General features: G+C 46.2%; 1 protein-coding gene across 4 annotated transcripts in view; it reads right to left on the minus strand.

Annotated features, from left to right (window-relative positions):
* Ccm2 (CCM2 scaffold protein) overlaps window positions 1–17,448 on the minus strand; it is a 50,938-nt gene extending 33,490 nt beyond the window's left edge. For 2 of the 4 annotated variants that reach the window (XM_076938151.1, XM_034509134.2), the window contains exon 1: window positions 17,310–17,448. In XM_076938151.1, coding sequence (XP_076794266.1) covers window positions 17,310–17,339 — 30 coding nt within the window. In that variant the 5' untranslated portion in view covers window positions 17,340–17,448. Of the gene's footprint in view, window positions 1–236; window positions 354–4,176; window positions 4,240–17,309 lie in introns of those variants that run through there. The other 2 variants (XM_034509135.2, XM_076938150.1) reach the window with 2 other exon arrangements.
* Between the last annotated feature and the right edge of the window lie 2,753 nt (window positions 17,449–20,201).

Here is a 20,201-nt window from a genome sequence, read left to right on the forward strand (position 1 = left end):
ATGGCCTCTCATTCCTTCAGATAAATGAGAGCATCAGTCTAACCTCTGCTCCACAGAACAGCCACCCATGTGCACGCCCAAATCCTGGTCACCACCCTCTCCAGCACACTGTAAATGAGCCACCCAGCATCTCCCAGCAGGGCTCAGGTTCCAGTGTGAAAACACATCCTGGAAGCAACTTGAATGTTGGTTCCTAAAAGGACGGTCTTTCTTACACTGACTGAGTCTGAACCTACCTCATTCTCCATGGGAGCTCTCCAGGGCCACTAAAATTGGAGACGTTTCTTTGGAGGAATCCTGGTTCCTCCCCTTCTGCCGACAGCTGCCTTGCTTTTTCTAGTCCCCTCTGAGATGGTTGAAAAATATGATCAGATGCTAAGCCCTCCCTCTAAAAAACACAAGCACACAGGAAGACCAGAAACCACAGCTTCCTTCTGCAAAGCTTACCAAAGTTGTTTACAGTTTTGAGAAAGCTTAAAGAGCAAGAGCATCCAAAAGCTGTTGGCCAATTCCAAGAAGATTGCCTGCAAGGGACATAAAGTAAACTAGCGAGCATTCTCCCACTACTCAGAGCAGAATCCCACAGGCAGCACAGGCAGCCCCTGGCCGTCTCCATCCAACTTGCAATGTTACATTCCATTGCTGATGGATGTTTCTTTGGCAGCCTGACCATAGGTACACTGCAGGACTACATCGTCAGAGAGGACCCCATGCCTCCTGGTCCTTGTGGCAGGAGGACAAGGACAAGCCTGCTCCACATGCTGTTTCAACACATGGTCATAGCAGCAAGACCTCTATAGGTGCATCTCCAGGTCCATTTCCAGGTGTGCTAAGTGCTTAGCCTATACTAGCCCAGGGCCAGACTTGAGTTTAAGTTACCAGCTTGCAACAAAACAATGTGTTCAAAAGCAAGTTGTTTTAATTTCCTCTTAGTTAAACTTCCTCATCCAGGAAAGGAGAAGTTAAATTTATTATTGATAAAAGGCCCTTACAGTTGAATGTTCCAGAATAGCTTGCAACAGGAATGGCCATTTAACTGGCTCATTTGTATGACTACATATACCCATAGACCAATAAGCAAACGTAACAAAATGCAGTTGTTCCTGGCCTATGGTGAATTAAGGCCCCCCCAAAATCCATCATAAATTAAGTCAAAATGCATTTAACCTACCTAAGCTCCCGTGTAGCTGCGTCTGCCTTAAACGTGCTCAAACCGCCTACATCAGCCTCATCAAGCAATACCACCTAATCCAGCAGTAGGTATTTTTGTAATCTGTTGAATTCTATACACTGAAAGTGAAAGCTGTGTAGGTACCGTCTGTGTCATCATAAAGCTGAAAATCTATTAAGTGAACCCATCCTATAAGGAAGCGCACTAGCCATTTTATGAATTCCACGCTGAACCGAATCAAAAGGCTAACATGTCCTGTCCAACTTTGTCCGTAAACGGGCAATTTCATATAGTTTTGCTTCACTGACCTACCATAAATAAATTTAATCTTTCCTGGTTCCAAAAACTGTTACCGCATACCAATTCTGTGTTTCAATTATTCACCTGTGTGTCAAAAACTCATACAGCACAGAACAGTGGGAGAGCAGTCCCACACACTCATGACTCAACACCTGATACCAACTGGCCTGTCATGACCTCTTTAAACCAGAGCAGTCACAGCTTCAGGCTCCTTTCTAAATGCTTTATAGAGAGGATCCAGGTAGCACTGATCATCACAACGGGGGGGGGGGGGGGGGGGGGGGGGGAGCAAGTGAGGCACCAGGAGGCCACATTGCTTTTGTTATTCCAGGCCCCCCCCATGGTGACTTAAAAGGTAATTAACACTAATCCACCAATCAACATGATCCTTCCTCCACAGTGGATGAGCAGGAAAGAGAAGGCTACAGAGTGAACAGGGAGAGACACTGGGGAAAGCTGTTTAAGAACTACAGCACAAAACAAGAACAGACAGCTGTGAAAAGAGAACAAGTATGCTGTCTTGGAGGTCACAGAAAGTTCATTAGGGTAATAAAACAGGCATAGCTAAACCAAAATCAACGGACCTGGAGTTGAACAGACTGGGATTGGCCAACATTTGCCTGTTGCTTATAGGCCAAAAATACAAATAAATGTTTGTCTCTATCTTCTGGTGCTGGAGATTGAAACTCCAGGGCCTTGTGTATGCTAAATATGCATCCCACCCCTAGTTGCAGGCCCAAATCCTTGTCACCACCCTCTCCAGCACACTGTAAATGTGCCACCCAGCATCTCCCAGCAGGGCTCAGGTTCCAGTGTGAAAACACATCCTGGAAGCAGCTTGAATGTTGGTTACTAAAAGGACGGTCTTTTTTACACTGAGTCTGAACCTACCTCCATGGGAGATCTCCAGGGCCACTAAAGTTGCACTACTTGCACTTTTACAAGTAAACATTTGTGCCAGGAATGATGGCACACACTTGTAATTGCAGCACTTGAGAGGTAGATCAGAATAGAAAGAACTCAAGGCCAACTCTGGCTACATGAGTCAAAGCCAGCAAAATGTTAGTCACCAAAAGAATTCCATTCTCAGCAATAGAATCCTATTAGAAAAAACTGTTCTGGGATAGAGACATGGTTCCACCATTAAAGGCTAGTCTCACAACCAAAAACACAAGAAAAACTGTGCTCTTAAACCAAGCATGGTGAAACGCACTCTTAACTCCAGCACTCGAGAGACAGAGTCAGGGAGATTTCTGTGAATTCAAGACCAGCCAGCCTGGGTTATGTAGCAAATTCCAGGACAACTAAAGATACTCAGCAAGACCCTGTCTTAAAAAACACAAACAAGCCAACAACAAGACCGCTGTTCACTTGGCATACACCTTTAATCCCAGCATGTGGGTAGCAAAGGCAGGTAAATCTGTAGGTTCGAAGCCAGGCTGGTCTACAAGGGTGAGATCTAGGACAGCCAGGACTGACTAAAGAAATACTGTCTCAGACAAAGAGAAAGAAAAAAAGGAAGGAAGGAAGGGAGGAAGGGAGGGAGGGAGGGAGGGAGGGAGGGAGGGAGGGAGGGGAGGGGAGGGGAGGGGAGGGGAGGGGAGGGGAGGGGAGGGAGGAAGGAAGGAAGGGAAGAAATACTGTTCGCTCGGTGATTAGGTGTTCTGAACTTTTCAGTATAAGCTTTGTAAAAGTCCTATCTTTTACTGCTTAATGGCCTGAAGTCTACAGGAAGGTTGTTTATCTGATTTTATAAATACACGTTTGCCTGCATGTGTGCCTTTGCACCAAGAATATGTCTGTTGCCTAACGTTACAGATGATCGTTGAGTGCTAGGAATTGAACCTGGGTCCTCTGAAAGGGCAACCAGTGCTCTTAACCACCAAGCCAGCTATCTCTTTAGTCCCCTACAGGAAATATGTTGTGGTGAGTAGTCCTATGGAGAGGGAAGGTGGACATTAAATCCCACTCCTACATAGCAGGGGAATTATTAGCAATTCATAGCTGCCCCTGGCAGGTCAACCATGATCCAGTGGACGGCTATACACCAATGAATATATGGGCAGCACAAACTGGACGTGGTAGATAGGAGATTAAAAACACATACAAACACACACACATATACACACACATACACACATATGTGGGGGATAGGGAAGGGGACAGGACATGGGAGGAGTTGGGGGAGGGGTGAATATAGTAAAAGGTCATTTTCAAAGAGATTATCTTTAAAAAACAGCTAGTAACATGAGGAAGGCTGAGGATATAGCTCTGGGCTAGACTCTTACCAAGCATGTATGAAGTCTTGTATTACAAAGAAAAACAAGCATACTCATTTCTGCCCTGTCATAGTGGCTCACACCTAAGGAAGCTAAGGTAAGCAGACAGTCATGACTTCAAGGACAGCCTGGACTACTACGGTCCAGAAGTATGGGCTACAGAGTGAAACCTTGTCAAAAAAAAAACAAAAAACAAAAAAACTCTTCTCAATGAGACTTGAAGCCTGAAGCCTGCTCCACAGTAGGGAATTTACACCTGGTACTGAAACTCTGCCCAAAGCCCAGGAGCCCCAGGGGAATCTACTACTGTTGTTTTGGCAAATGGGCATGTTGTCAAATTGCCTTCTAACACACACACACACACACACACACACACACACACACACACTTTTTAAATTAAATGTATTGGTTGTATGAATGTTTTACCTGCATTCATGTCTGTGTACCACAACATCATTGGTGCCCAACAAGCCAGAAGAACTGGATCCCCTGTAACCAGAGTTAGAGATAACTGTGACCACCAAGTGCTCTTAACCAGTGAGCCGTCTCTCCGGTCCCTAAATCTTCATTTTTGCACATACAGATCTGTGCTATTCTCAGCCGTGGCCAGAGAAGCGTCTTTTACAGTGGGCCGTGATTAATGCAGAGACTCATAAATGGGCAAAGTACTGAGAGAGTAACAAACTGTTGAGTGCTCAGCCCTAAAACAAGACATCTGTGGCACGCTGGAAGGATCAGGAACAACGCAGAAGAGGGAGCGGAAAGATGAGGGGCGCCCTGACACGCTGTCTTTGGGACCTGACATGGTCACTGCAGTCATGCTCAGCAGCTGTGTCACCTGCGCAGGCTACCTCACCAACACTCCATCTCTGGGGAGAACTCAGGCCCCAACCTAGTGAAGAGTTAGATGGGAGGGATCAGTGGTACAGCCACCGGTCAGTTTCCCTCGCTCCAGTAAATAACCCCACAGCTACATTTAGCAACCATCCCAGCTAAACTTAGTGAGTGGAAAGACAGCCAGCTTAGCATTTAAGAGTGTGTTCCACTCCTGCAGAATACTGAGTTCAGTTCCTAGCACCCACACTGGTGACTCACACCAGTGGCACACTACTCTAGTCCTCAGAGATGCTCTACTCAACATACTTATAAACACACGCATATATACACATTACTAAAATATTCTGTAAGCTCAAACACACAAGAGCATTTTTCTTTTAGGAAGGAGGGGTTCAGAAATACATTGTGTATAGGCAGGAAATTATCCAAGAACACAGTTTTAGAATAAATTTTTAAAAAACTAAAATGTTTAGGCTGGAAGATCTCAAGTTAAAGCCAGTGTGTACTATATAATGAGATAGTGTGAAAGAATAAGAGAGAGCTGGGGAAGATGAAAAAGGGGAAGGCAGATGAGAGGAGAGGGAAAAGGAAAAGAAAAACTCAGTTGGAAACAGTTTAGTATTACCTTATAAAGCTGAATATAGCTAGACATGGTAGGTCACAGCTGTAAAGCTAATACTTAGGAGGCTGAGGCAGAACTGCTTGCTGTGAGTTCAAGGTCAGCCTGAGACCTTATTTCAAAAATAAACAATAAAGGCCAGGCATGGGATTGCAAGCCTCTGCACTGTGGATGCTGAGGCAGGTGGATCTCTGTCAGTTCATGGTCAACCTAATCTATATAGTGAGTTTCATGACAGCCAGGGCCATGACAACAAACCCTGTCTCAAATAGTAATAACAACACTAACAACTTAATTAAAATCGCTATTCAAGACTGGGAATAAAGCTGTCACTTAGTTGGTAGAGTATCTGCCTAGCAAGAATGAGGCCCTGGGTTCAACCCTCACATATGACAGCAAATACTTAAGTCATGAGAGCAGGAAGATCAGATACTCCAGGTCTCAGATACATAGATAGCAAGGTTGAGGACATCCTGGACTACATGAGACCTTGTCTCAAAAATAACAGTACCAACAAAACCTTAAAAGGCAGTTTATTCTTGTTTTGTTTTAGAGACAGGGTCTCATTGTGTACAATCTGGCTTCAACCTGTACTCTTCCTGCCTCTCTTTCAGAGTTCTGGAATTACAAGCATGTTTCACTACTTCTGCCCTACAGCTTACTTCTTAACCAGCTCTGAAATGTTAACTGGGGAGCCTGGGTAGAAGGCATACGGGTACTCCCAGGAACGGTGGTGATCTGGGGAGAAGGCATACGGGTACTCCCAGGAACGGTGGTGATCTGGGGAGAAGGCATACGGGTACTCCCAGGGACAGTGGTGATCTAGTTCTCAGTAGAAATTTTGGTTCTGCTACAGTTTGGATGTTCAATTTCTCCCCCAACAGTCTGCTCGGTAAATGTTTGGTCCCCAGCATTGAAATTTGGTTCCCAGTACTGGAAATGGGCATTTGGGAGTGGGACCTGTCAAAAGGTCCTGAAGCCGCACATGTGTGTGTGCTTGCATGTGCACCCCCAGGTGTGTACGTGCGTGTTTGAGCTCACGCACCACCCTTTTACCCCTGGCTCTAGGTCAGCACGTTCTCTGACACATACCCTCTTCCATGTGCCACCAGACCACAGACCCTAACACTGGGGCAATAAATCACAGAGCAGCCTTTTAAAGTTGATTGTCTCCAGTGCTTTGGTATAATTTACAGAAAGCTAACAAGAGTTGTCAATGTATGCATTTGTCAAGACTTAATAGTGTACAATGAAGACTGTGCACATTTTATTGTTTATAAATTGTCTCTCAAAAACAATTTTTTTTTAATTGCAGGACTGTATGTACTAGAGGCAGAAGAATTTTGCCAAGCCAGCCTGTTCTACATAGCAAGTTCCAGGCCATTCCAGACGACTTAGTGAGATCTTGTCTCTAAATAAATAAAAAAGAAATAAAGAAGGGGAAGGAAGAGAAGAGACAGAGGCTAGAAGGATGTGTCAGCAGTTAAGAGTATTAGCTGCTCTTCTCTAACTCCAGTTTCAGGAGATCTAAAACCCTTACACAGACATATATGCAGACAAAATACCAATGAACATAAAATAAAAAATATTTATAAAAAAGAAACTATTGCAAGGGCTAGGGATATATATAACTCATAACTCAGTGGTAAAATACTTGTCTAACCTGTGAGTGAGGTTCTAAGTTCAAGTCTCAGGACAAAATAGGAAGGAAGGAAGGAGGGAGGGAGGGAGGGAGGGAGGGAGGGAGGGAGGGAGGGAGGGAAGGAAAAGGAAAGGGAAAAGGAAAGGGAAAAGAGTATTCAAGAGGCAGAGACAGGCAGATGTCTTTGAGTTCAAGGCCAGCCTGATCTACAAAACTAGTTCCAGGACAGCCAAGCAGCCAAGGCTACACAGAAAAAACTTGTCTTGAAAAGGAAAGATTAGCAAATCTCTGGTTAATAACATGGATGCTGACACATTCTTGGGTACAATAACGTCTGTAAAATCCTTTGAAATGGGGCTGGAGAGATGGCTCAGTGGTTAACACTGGTTTCTTCCAGAGTTCCATTCCCAGCAACCACATGGTGCCTCACAACCATCTATAATGGGATCTGACTCTTCTGGTGTGTCTGAAGACAGCAGCAGTGTACTCGTAAAATAATTAAATAAATCTTTTTAAAAGTCTTTTTAAAAAATCCTTTGACATGCATCAGAACAGTCAGTGACTAGGCAGGATAGGATAACTGGACAGGGGATCAAGACTGCAGTCGGGTCAGTGATGGGATCTAGACAGTGGGTATGAACATGACGGTAGAGCCTAATGTGCTGATCCTGCTGCACCTGGAAAGTGGAGCCAGTCGGATCATTCAGGATCACACTCCCTAAAACAGAGTTTGAGGCCAGCCTCTGCTATGGAAGACCCTATGGTTGTCCAACCTACCCCACCCCAGGGAAAAAAAAAAAGCCAGATAAGGTGTCACTTGTCTTCAATCCCAGTGCTTGGGAGACAAAGGGCAGCCTGGTCTACAGTGAGTTCCAAGACCATACAAACAAAAACAAAAAGTCAAGTGGAGTGGTACATAATTTGAGAGGCAGATGCAGGAAGCTCAGGGCTCAAGGACAGCCTCAACCTCCCAGTGGATCTGAGACTTGCCTAGGCTATGAGAGACTATAACTCAAAAACAGGTAATGGAGCTGGAAAGATTGGTTCAACTCCCAGCACCTACTCGGTGGCTCACACTGCCTCTAACTCTAGTCCCAGGAAACCTTTGCAGGTACCAGGCACACATGTGGTACACAGATATAAGCACAGATAAAACCACCACACACATAAAATAAAACTTAAAGTTGTAAAGTAGAGGAGAGCTGGGGAGACGCAAACATGAGAACCTGAGTTCTAATCCTCACGGAAATGCAGGTGCAGCAGTACACACCTGTAATTTCAGGATACCTGAAGAATAATAAGAAAAAAAATCATAAGTCATAATGAAATGCTAGAGAGCTGGAGACAGCTTAGCAGTTAGAGCACAGGCTGCTCTTGAACAGTATGTGGGGTCAATTGCCAACACCCACACAGCAGCTCACAAGTGTCTGTAACTCCAGTTCCAGGGGACCTGACGCCCTCTTCCGGCCTCCACAAGCATTGCATGCACACAGTGTACACACACATTCAGACAAAACATTCATACATATAAAAATAAATAAATGTTTAAAAATAAAATAAAACGCTGCCGTGGCAGCCTGGGTTAAAGAAGGAAAACAGCCGGCCAATGCGGTGCACACCCTTAATCCCAACACTCTGGAGGCAGGAGCAAGGGATTTCTTGACTTTGAGGCCAGCCTGGTCTATAGAGTGAGTTCCAGGACAGCCAGGGCTACACAGAGAAACCCCTTCTCAGAAAACAAACAAGCAAACAGAAAGAAGAAAGATCAGAAGTCCAGCCCTGTGGGTTTCAAGATAAAGTCGACACTGTGAGAAGTCTCAAGACAGAAGCTGGCTGGGCTCTGACAACAGCTGCCCAGCTGAGGAGCTAGGGAGGGCGTTACTGAACAGCAGACTCGGAACAGCTACAGTATCAGACCAGGATATGCTCGCATGTGACAGAACGTGAGCCTGCCAATCTGGGTAGTCTCCTTTCTCTTTCAATTTTTTATTTTTATGTGTCTGTGTGTACCACATTTGTGCCTGATGCCCGAGAAGGCTACAGAGTGGATGTCAGATAGAATTACAAACAGCTTCTACCATGTTTACTCTGGGAACCAAACCTGGGTTCTCTGGAAGAGTAGCTAGTCAGTGCTCTTTCTTTACCAATGACTGGACAGTCCCTCCCCGCTTCTTTGAGACAGAGTCTCACTAGGTAACCCTGGCTGGCCTAGAACTCACTATGTAGACCAGGCCGGCCTCCAACCTCCAGAGATACACTTGTCTATGCCTCCCAAGTGTTAGGATTAAAGTTGTGTACCACCACGCCATGCCCAGCCCTTAGGTTTCCATAATAATTCACTCCGTGTAATGCAACAAAGGAGACAGAATCCTCTAAGTCACAGAAGAGGCAGGGTTCATGTCACAGTACACATAAAGTAGGTTAAACTGTCAGAAGAACTTTCATGAGATTTTAAACTACAGGATGGATACAAACATTTTTTCTTTTTCACCCCTCAAAGCGACAAGTAATTGTGCACATGAAGTGCACTTTACACACAAATGACAGTGTGCAGAGTCCTGTACGGTAGGAACAGTAACTGAGAGGCTTAGGCTGACCGCTCTGCTCATTTGCAGAGTTCAGCCATCCTCTCCACCTCCCCGGGTGACACAATACACCACCTTAAGCCCCAAACAAAAGCCAAATTCCAACTTCCTTCTGTGCTTATTAAAGAGGATTACTTTCATTGTATACACTTAATGCCTGTAGTCAAATGCCTAATTCTTCACACAATCCGAACAAAAAAACTGTTACCAATCGGGTACACTTGAGAGGAAAAAAAGTGTCACATATTTGGCAGAGGTAAGGAAAAAAGTTTCCTATTTGTACTGGATGAAGAAAAGGAAAAGACCTGGCTTGGGGGTGTGGCTCAGTGATAAAGCCCCTACCTTACATTCATGAGCCCTGGGTTTTCCAACCCTCAGTGCCAGAAACCCAAAAAACCAAACATCTCCTGTCTGTCTCACTGGACAATCCAAACACAAACCCTTTCACTTGCATGGTCATCTGAGGAACTGCTGTTGCAGCCAAGCACTTGCCATTAATACTAGCACTAGGAGACAGAGGCAGGCGGATTTCTGAGTTCAAGGCCAGCCTGGTTACATAGCAAGTACCAGGCCAGCCAGGGCTACATAGATTCTATCTCACCAACAAAACAAAATCCTGTCGTTTCTCTCAGACTAAGGGACAAGTGTAGTAGCAGCTAGCATACTGAAGGGATCCAGGCTTACAATGGTCGTGTGATTTATGTAGGTCACAGCTAGCCACTCCTACTACAGACTCCTAAAGGCAAAATGTATTCCACTGTGGAGTCTACACCCAAAATACTCTATGTGGTTCCTTGACCGTAAGAGTGAACTACAGCCATGCTGGTTTATGCCTGCAATCCCAGCATTCAGGAGGTTGAAGACAGACCATAACCACAAACTCAAGAGCAGCCTGGGCTACAATACACAGTGGAATTCTGGGGCAGCTAGGGACAAGGTAAAATGCTATCTCAAGCTCCCTCAAGTGGAGTGAGAAGCAACCTGTGGTCCTTACAGTAAGAGCTTGTCCAGAGTGACTGTGTAGATCAGTTCCTCAGAAACCTCCCTAGGAGCACAGTCATCCCATCTACAAACTGTCCTCTAGAGTCAGCCTCAAGATACCCTGCTAAGGGGCTGAGGAGACGGCTCAATGGGCAAACTGCCTGCAGCACAAGAACAGATCCTAAGTCCAGACTCCTGGCACTCATGTAACATCCAGGCATGGACCCAGACACACATGGACACACAGACACACACAACTGTAACCCGAGAGCTTGTGAGTGGACGATCACACTGAGACAGAGCTCCAGGCTCATTGAGACCTTGTAAGTGTGAAGAGCAAGAGAGGAAGGCAATGCTTAACCTCTGCCTCCACGTGTACAAACACACCCGAGTGAATATGCACAGGCAAAACCTCTCGTCTTCTCTCTCCCCTCTCCTTCCCCTCCTCATATACACACTGAAAAAAGAAGAAAAGGAAAAACACTTTAAAAAAAATCTTCCTAAACTGGTAGTGTGCACCAGTTTAATCCCAGTACTCCAGAGGAAGAGGCAGGAGGATTTCTGACCTTGAAGCCAATCTGCTCTCCAGAGCAAGTTCCAGGACAGCCAGGACTACACAGAGAAACTCTGTCTCTAAAAGTAGTATAAATCAATCTATCTATCTATCTATCTATCTATCTATCTATCTATCTATCTATCTTCCTAGGGCCACACAGACATAAACTCACGGTAAAAAACCCAGATGTTCATTCAGTGGTCCACTTGCCCAGTATGCTTAAGGTCCTACGTTCAATACCCTCTATTGCCAAAAATAAACAAAGTTAATTTTTAAAAAATGGCTTACTTGATCTGCTGAAGCTTATTCTCTCCCAGCTCTGGGAGCTGAAAACTCAAGATCAAGGTGTAGCTACTTTTCCTGGGCTTCTCCTATGCAGGTTGGATAGCATCTCCTTCCTGGATCTCATAGTGTCCCAATCTCTTCTCATAATAAGGCAACTCAAATCAGGTCGCCGTGAGCCTCGGGTATGCCATTTAAACTTACGCATCTCTTGCCAGGTGTGGTGGTGCAGGCCTTTAATTTCAGCTCTTTGGGAGGCCAAGATTGTGTTTCCATAGCTTCAAGGCCAGCCTGGGCTACATACAAAGTAAGCTTAGGACAGCCTAAGCTAGAGATCCTGTCTCAAAAACAATCAACAGGAAACACTTAGGCACCTCTTTAGAAGAGCTTCCCCTCCATATACAGTCACCTCGTGAGACTGTGGGGGTGAACTACAGCATATGAACTCGGGGGGTGTAGGGACGATTCAGCCCACACAGGTACAAGCAGGAATGAGAACAAAGTAAGAAAAAGGGCTGCCTACACATCAATCCTGTTTGAAGTCAGGCATGGGGGTTGCACTCATACTTAAAGTTTTCATAATTGAAAGGTTTTCCTGATCATTTGTATCAAACCGTCTTCACCCTGTCCTTGGCTGCACTTCCTAGGGTGAAGCTGCCGGCTGTCTGTGCCTGGCACTGGTGGTGCTGACCACCATCCATCTAATGGATAAATAAGCACATTACTACAGCACACCTCTATAGCAGCTTCAGTGTACACAGACCAACATTATTCTCCTGTAGCCCAAGTTAGCCTCAGCAGAGGTAAGGGTGTCTCCACTGCTTCTTAGCTTCTGACCTTTGGTAGTAGCCCCAGATCCCCACCTAGAACTTGATGCTATCTTCCTATCTTTCCTAATACACTACAGCACCTTCATATTCAGATTTGATATCTAAGGAGCCAACTTTCTAAAGCTTAAGTCCTTAGCCCTCCTCTATGCTAAGCACGGCACAGGCGCTTGAGTAAATACAGATCAGGCACAACTATCATTTCAGCACTAGAAAGGTAGAGGTAGGAGTCAGCAGTTCAAGGTTATCGTTGGCTACATAGTAAAACCAAGGCCAAACTAAGTAACAGGAGACCCTCTTGGTTTGTAGAGTTTTTTTGTTTTGTTTTTTCAAAAGGTATGGTGTCCCAATGCCTTTAACCCCAACACTTGGGAAGCAGAGGCCAGCAGATTTGAGTTTGAGGCCAGCCTGGTCTACAGAGGTCCAGGACAGCCAGGACTACACAAGGAAACCCTGTCTTGAAAAAGCAAATGTAAAAACAAAAAGCCAGGAGTGTTAGTGTGCCTTTAATCCAGAAAATGAGAGAGGGCAGCAGAGGCAGACAGGATCTTCTGGAGTTTAACGTCAGCCTTATCTACATAGCAAGTTCCAGGCCGGCCAGGGCTATATAGTGAGACCTTGCCTCAAAAAAACAAAACAAAACAAAACTCTCTGTCCTGGCTGTCCTGGAACTCACTCTGTAGACCAGAGATCTACCTGGCTCTGCTTCCCAAGCGCTGGGATTAAAAGCATGTGCTACCATGCTCAGTAAATTAGTATTCTTTATTATCATTTAATATCCAATCCTACATTTCTTGGGAATATCATACCTTTTCTATGTTTAAGTAAAGCAAATAAATTAATCAACACAAAATATCTAACTTGGTTCAGATAGAAATCATGGCCATTTTGCACTCTAACCTCACTCAGGGCAGAAGCATGGAAGTGGAGACCAGCAACCAAGACAAATGGCAGTTTCCTTGAATAGTGCTCCTCATCCAAGTAGACTATAAACCTCCTCCCTCCCTCCCAGGCACACACCTAAACTTGTTACAAAAAGAATTACTTCATAAATAGATGGAAAAGATGGCTAAGAGATATCAGATAACTGCTGGGCAGCGGTGGTGGCGCACGCCTTTAATCCCAGCACTTGGGAGGCAGAGGCAGATGGATCTCTGGTCTACAGAGTGAGTTCCAGGACAGCCAGGGCTACAAAAAGAAATGCTGTCTCAAAAAACAAAAACTAACTAACTAAATAAATAAAGTGGGTAAGAAAAGAGAATGTAGCTTAAATTAATAGAATGATTGATTGCCTATCACACACAAAGCCCTGGATTTAGTCTCCATGTGCACACCTATAACCCCAGCCCTCAGAAGTGGAAAAAGACAATCAGAGTTAAAGTCTTCCATCCTTGACTACATAGTAGGTCCCAGACCAATCTGGGCTATGTGAGACGCTGTCTCAGAAAAGGAGGGCAGAGAAGAGGGTTACACTGATCATATATAGTATAGTATAGTACTATAACATACAACGTCTGAGACTATTCTGTACATAAGAGTCTTATTTGGCAGGGCTGGGGAGATGACTCAGGGGAGACGGCTGGAAGATGGATCACTTGCTGTTTGTTCTTGAAGAGGATTCTAGTTTAATTCCCAACACCCTATCTTGAGGCTCATAACTGCTTCTAAGTCCAGCTCCAGGGGGAGCCACTGCCTCTGCCCTTCACAGGTACCCACATGCATATGTGCAAACCCAGACATGTATATATACAAAATTAAAAGGGGCTAGACCAATGGTTCAGCGATTAAGAATACTGGCTGCTGGCACAGACTTGATGTGCCAGGGTAGGGGGATACCCAGAGGAAACCCCATACTCTCAGAAGAGAAGTGGAGGGGGGATGGAGGGAGGGACTTTGTGAGGGGAGATGGGGGGCAGCATTGGGATGTAAATAAAATAAATTAGTTAATTAAAAACAAAAAGAACACTGGTTGCTCTTCTAGAGGACCTGGGTTCATTCCCAGCACTCACATGACAGCTCACAACTGTCTGTAGCTCCAGATCCAGGGGGTCCCACACTCTTACACAGACTCACATACAGGCAAAACACCAATGTACATAAAATAAAAATAATACATTAAAAATTTGCAATTAAGCGAACCGGCGGTGGCGCGCAGCCCGTAAGGCGTCTGCCTGCAGAGGGCGTGGGCCCTCTGCGCTCTCTCTCTGACCTGCGGGTTCGAATCCTGCCCGATCCCGCGAGTGTCTCCTCCCGCGTCTCATGGGAAAAAAAAATTGCAATTAAAAGTAAATTTTTAATATAAAACAAGAGCCTCATTCACCAAAAACAGGTCTTTTCGGTCTGAAAGGTACCAGCCACTCTACAGACATCAAGTGGTCACTCTACACCCCTTCATGGGGCCCACAACGGCAGCCAGTTTTTCTGATACACTCATCTCTCTGGCCTGGCCTGGGATTGATCCAGCTCTGTAACAGCTAACTCCGCAAGCTCTCTAGCTTTTCTTGCATCTCTATTAAGTCTGTAGGCTCATCTGATAGAGACATATAATCACCATACTTCTGTTGCTATAGTAACTTCAAGAATGGCAGGGCAGCCGGGGGTGGTGGTGGTGGTGGTGGTGGTGGTGGTGGTGCTGGTGCTGGTGGCGGCGGCGCATGCCTTTAATCCCAGCACTTGGGAGGCAGAGGCAGGCGGATTTCTGAGTTCAAGGCCAGCCTGGTCTACAGAGTGAGTTCCAGGACAGCCAGGGCTGCACAGAGAAACTCTGTCTCAAACAAAACAAAACAAAGAAACAAAAAAGAATGGCAGGGCAACACCTGGGGCCACTTCCACAAAATCTACTTGGTCCTCTGGATCACTAGCAGCTCACTGATCTCTCTGTCTGAATAGGCCAAAGTAAAACCATTGCTTGACAAGACATGAAGTATCTGAGACCTGGAAGAGGCCTGCCAGTCCAGTTTTGAGACAGGTTCTTATACATCCCAGGTTGGCCATGATCCATAGTAAGCTGCCAAGGATGACCTTGAACTTTGAGCCTCTCACCTCCCCCTCCCAAGTGCCAGGATTTACAATAAACCATTATGCCTCTGGGACATCCAAAGCACTGGGGATCCAAACCAGGGCTTCGTGCCTGGTAGACAAGCACTACCAAACAAGCTCCATCTTCCGCACCCATTCATATTTTCATAGGCTCAAGTTTGCATCTTTTTTGAAAGACCTGGGCACATTTAAATGCCCAAAGTGTAATAAAACTTATTAAGTTTGAATTTGTAGCCAGGCTGTTGTGGTGGACACCCTTAGTCCCGGCAGGGTCAGGAGACTCTCTTGAGTTTAAGGGCAGCTTGATCTACTGAGCCAGTTCCAGGACAGCCAGATCTACAAAGGGAATCTCTGTCTTGGGGTGGGAGATGGAATTAATTCATTAAATGTTTAAAACAAGTACCTCTTGTTAACTGAGCATCATTAGAAACACTTAAACTCCTAAGCTGGAGGAGACACTACATATTAAACAGCACGTGAAGAAGTCAGGTGTAGTGGCACAGCTTTTAACCCAATACTGAAGAGGCAGGATCTCAGTGAGTTCAAGGCCAGCCTGGTCTAGAATTTGAGTTGCAGGACAGCCAGTGCTACATAACAGAGAAACCCTATCTCAAAGACAAACACACACTGAGGAAGGTTCTGCCAGCTCCTGATCAGAAGATACTTGGTAAACTGTGTTAAGTCATGGCCTACATAGAAATTCAGGTCCCAAATAGTCTCACTTGCTTACAGGGAACAAACTAAAGCAGGTGACAGAATGCCCAGCTAGCACAGATCCCAACACAACTCATTATCTCCTTTAATAAAGACAATGAAATTAATCACTGCCTTTGTCTGTATTTATTCTTTTCACTGCATATAACTGTAAGATGTTCTTGCTACTGATCTAAAAACTCAGGAGGGAAGTTTTAATGCATCTCTCTGCTTCTCAGCTTTCTACCCAAACAGGTATGATATACAAAACAACAAAAACCAGCCAGGCAATTTGTCCCAAAAAAGAAAGTGGACCAGGTGTCTTACAGGGACTAAGAGTGGGATCCAAATACAATAACTAGTCTCCAGGGATGAAGGCTACTGGCACTGCAAAGCCCAGCTGGCACAGTTCAGCATCACCTACACTTGAGCCAGGTTGTTCTCTAACAGCACCCCTCTTATCTAGCTAAGTCCTTTGACAATGCTCAAATCCGCCCCCCACCCCCCTTTCTATACTTTGTTGGGCTCTTTCCCAGACTTAAACCATCTTGGAGGTAACAAGCTGATAGCACATCTAAGCAGCAAGTGCAAGTTCTGTCTTAAAACAAAAGAAAGTGGGGGCAGCGCCGCTGGCCTGGACTCCCTGAAGGCCACCTGGCCACACTCTATTTCAAGTAAGACTTTCTGAAAAATGGGACACCTCCTAAAACAAGGTGATGAGTGGTGTGGCCAATTAAAGGCTACAAGGAGGCTGGGTGGTAACTGAGCTAAGACATCAAAGTCTGTTTTAAACTTGTCCACAACGTGCACACGTTTATCAAAATGAAAATGACAGGCAAACATGAAGATTGCAAAGCATTTATTTGAAAGGGATACATTTTTATCAAACCCCACTTTTCGCTTTAAAGGCAGTTAAGCAGTTCATCCCCACATGGTCTTCCCAGGCTCCTTAAAATGTTCTTTATCAACTACTCAAGCCTGTAATTAAAGCCACATTTTAAACTACAGAAACGAAGGAGCCTCTTGAACCATGTCCTAAATCTTACTGCCAAACATAACGTCACTAAAATCACTCAGTGGTATTAAATACGAGCGACAGTCGACGAGCGAACCCGCCGAGAAGCTAAGTCCATCTTTGCTTTTACTGGACATCCAAAAACAAAGCCAAGTGGGCAGTAGAAGCCTCGCCAGTCACAGCACAGTTCAGTGGCCCAAGTTCCAGCCCAGGCCACCTTCTGGCCCCTCGCTGGGCCCACTTCCTTTGTGGCCCCAGCCCGTCGCGCGGGGAAGGCGGGCCCCCTGACAGGCCGTCTGGAGCAGGCCGGGGGCGAGCAGTAAAAGGGACCCCCCCACACACACACCGGAAAGGCGCGGCACTTCCTCCGGGAGCCGCAGGCCCACCTGACCACTGTCCCTGCCCGCTCCGCCGCCCGCCCACCCCGGGGGACCCCCACCCCACGCCCCGGCCCGGCGGCAGGACGCGCCGGTGAGCGCTCACCTTCTTGCCCTTCTTGCCCTCCTCCTCCATGTCGCCGCGTGCGGCCCCCGCGGCCCGCCCCGGGAGCCCCACCGCCAGCGGCCGCTACATGCTCACTCTGGGCCCGCCACCCCCGCGCTCACCGCGCCGCCCGCCCGCCCGCAGTCTCCGCCCCGGCCGCGCCCCACCCGCACTTCCGGACCTAGGGAGCCGGCCCAGTGCTGAGACCCCGCCCCCTCGTGCCCCGCCCACAGCCTCGGCGCTCCCGCACTTCCGCCCAGAGGAACCCACTGGGTCCAAGGAGGGCGCTGTCTTGCTGGGCAAAGAAGGCTTTCACGAATATTCCTGAAGAGACCCAGGATCACTCCGGACCCCTCCACGCCGCCTCAAGGCCTAAGGAGAACACTTGCCTACCCTCCAGTCCTTCCCATTCCCTCTGGAAAGGCGCCCCAATACCCCCCAGCTCTCTGGAACCCTTGAGGGCCGCGTAGGAGTGGCTCCCAACTTTTCAATTCTACCGCCATCTTTAGGGAGGCCGACTTCCCAGCCTGCCTCGCGATCGGAGAGGCGGGCCTCAAGCCTCTGGGAAGGGACCGAGTCAGTTTCCAACCCAGGTTCTGGGCACGCTGCCACTTGGCTTTTCTAGCTTTTTACTCTGAGCCACAAGGAAAGCCTTTTCTAGTAACTTTATGTTCTAGCTGGGCATGGCAGCGCACTCCCGTGTGATCCTAGCACCTGGCTGGTAAAGACAGGAAAATGAGTTCAAGATCAACCGTAGCTACAAGAGACTCTGAAAAAAAAAAAAAAGAATCTAAAAATGTACAACAGCAACCTCGTTAGTAGTGTATGCAAGCTGTGGTCTCTATGGGTTGTTCTAAAACATCTTGAAGATAGTATTCTGGTGGATATTCACGTTTCTGAGTTTATGTTTTTTTCTAATCTGGGTTCCAGATGCAAAGGTGCATTTGGGAAGCTGGAAGGTATAATGTAACCAGCTTCACACTGGCCAGATCATCATGTCCACGCTCTAAGGAGCATGAGGTTGCAGGATCAAGTTCAACTTCCTTGGCCTCCAGAAGATCTGCATCTCTAAGAAGAAATGTTTAATGAAAATAAATTCAGACTTGGGATGTACTCTCCCCCCCATGAGCAGGACTGAGAGACCTTGGTTGCCACAGCAAGGTCAAGTGACAGGATCTAGGTGGAGTTACCCACCTTGGCTGCTCGGAACACAGCAGAACTGCCCCTGGGCTTGCCTTGAGACATCTCCGGCCGTGACCTGGAATGGACTATGGATTATCCCACCCATCTGAAACCAGGAGGGGTTGTGGGTGGGTCTTCCCCTTTAAATTGAGAGCTGAACATTAAAGCTTTGGGCCTTGATCAGAGAACTTTGTCTTGGGCTCATCTCTTCTCGCCCCCCTTTCAGGTGAATCCAGTTGACTTGTGGCCGTGGGCGGCTACATTGGGAGGCAGAGGCAGACGGATTTCTGAGTTCGAGGCCAGCCTGGTCTACAGAGTGAGTTCCAGGACAGCCACGGCTACACAGAGAAACCCTGTCTCGAAAGAAAAAAAAAAAAAAAAAAAAAAGGAAAAAAAATTAAAAACATGGTAGCTGAGAAGCAGTTCATGGGGTGTGGTTATGGGTTCCCTGGAAAGTTATAAACCCTATGGTCCGCCCACCTAATCCTCTGTTCACTAATCCCACACCCAAGCCAAAACTATGTGTGTATATGTGTGTGTGTGTGTGTGTGTGTGTGTGTGTATTTTTTAAACTTTATTCTATCCTTGGTACATCAGGAAGGTAAAAATTAACAACAACAAGGGCATTCGGGCCCTGCCAGAGTATAAAGTTGTAAATTTTTTTAAAATTATTTTTATTTTATGCGCATTGGCATTTTGGCTGCGTATGTATCTATGTGAAGGTGTCAGAACTCCTGGAGCTGGAGTTACAGACGGTGGTAAGCTGCCATGTGAGTGATGGAAATTGAACCCAGGTCCTTTGGAAGAGCAGCCAGCACTCTTAACCGCTGAGCCATCTCCAGTCCCCCACATAGTACAATCTTAACAGACATCATATGTAGTTACCACATTCACAGAACAATTTCAGAGGATCAGGTGATCTGTCAAAAGCATGCTGCAAATTAGCACCCCAACAAGTCTCTGTTTTGCTGTTATGCCAACCCTAGGTAAGGACTTTACTGATCCTAAATTAGTACTAAACTGGGCCATGGTGGTGTGTGCCTTTAATCACACTTGGGAGGCAAAAGCAGGCAGATCTCTAGTTCCAGACCAGCCTGGTTTACAGAGGTGACTTCTAGAACAGCCAAGGTTACACAAAGAAACTGTGTCTCAAAAGAAAAAAAGGGCTAGAGAGATGGCTCGGTGGTTAAGAGCACTGACTGCTCCTCCAGGGGCCCTGAGTTCAATTCCCAGCAACCACATGGTGGCTCACAACCATTTGCAATGGGGTCTGATGCCCTCTTCTGGTGTGTCTAAAGAGAGCAATGGTGTACTCATATACATAACACAAATAAATCATTAAAAAAGAAACTTAAAAAAAAAAAGAAATACTAAATGAAGCCAATATTTATTTTAAAACACTAAATATCCTGCTAACTGTAGTATGTTCTCTCGGAGCTACATGTACATCTTTACAATAAGGAGTCATGCCCTCAAAGAAATATGACTCCCCCTTCCAGTCCACAATTCTAGGGGAGGCGCATGAATCCCTTCCTAGCCCATGCTAGAACGTTGACTGGCCTGATCTTGCGCAGGTCTTAAGCAAGCATCTGTAGCTGCTTTGAGTCATGAGTGCAGAAGTCCTGTCAAGTCCAGAAGACACTATTACACAGCTCCAGTCCTCCTCCCAGCCTCTGAACTGAGTCTCTATAGAATTCTTGCTGTCTTAGC

Source organism: Arvicanthis niloticus, chromosome 7, assembly GCF_011762505.2.
Source record: "Arvicanthis niloticus isolate mArvNil1 chromosome 7, mArvNil1.pat.X, whole genome shotgun sequence".
NCBI classification, from domain to species: domain Eukaryota; kingdom Metazoa; phylum Chordata; class Mammalia; order Rodentia; family Muridae; genus Arvicanthis; species Arvicanthis niloticus.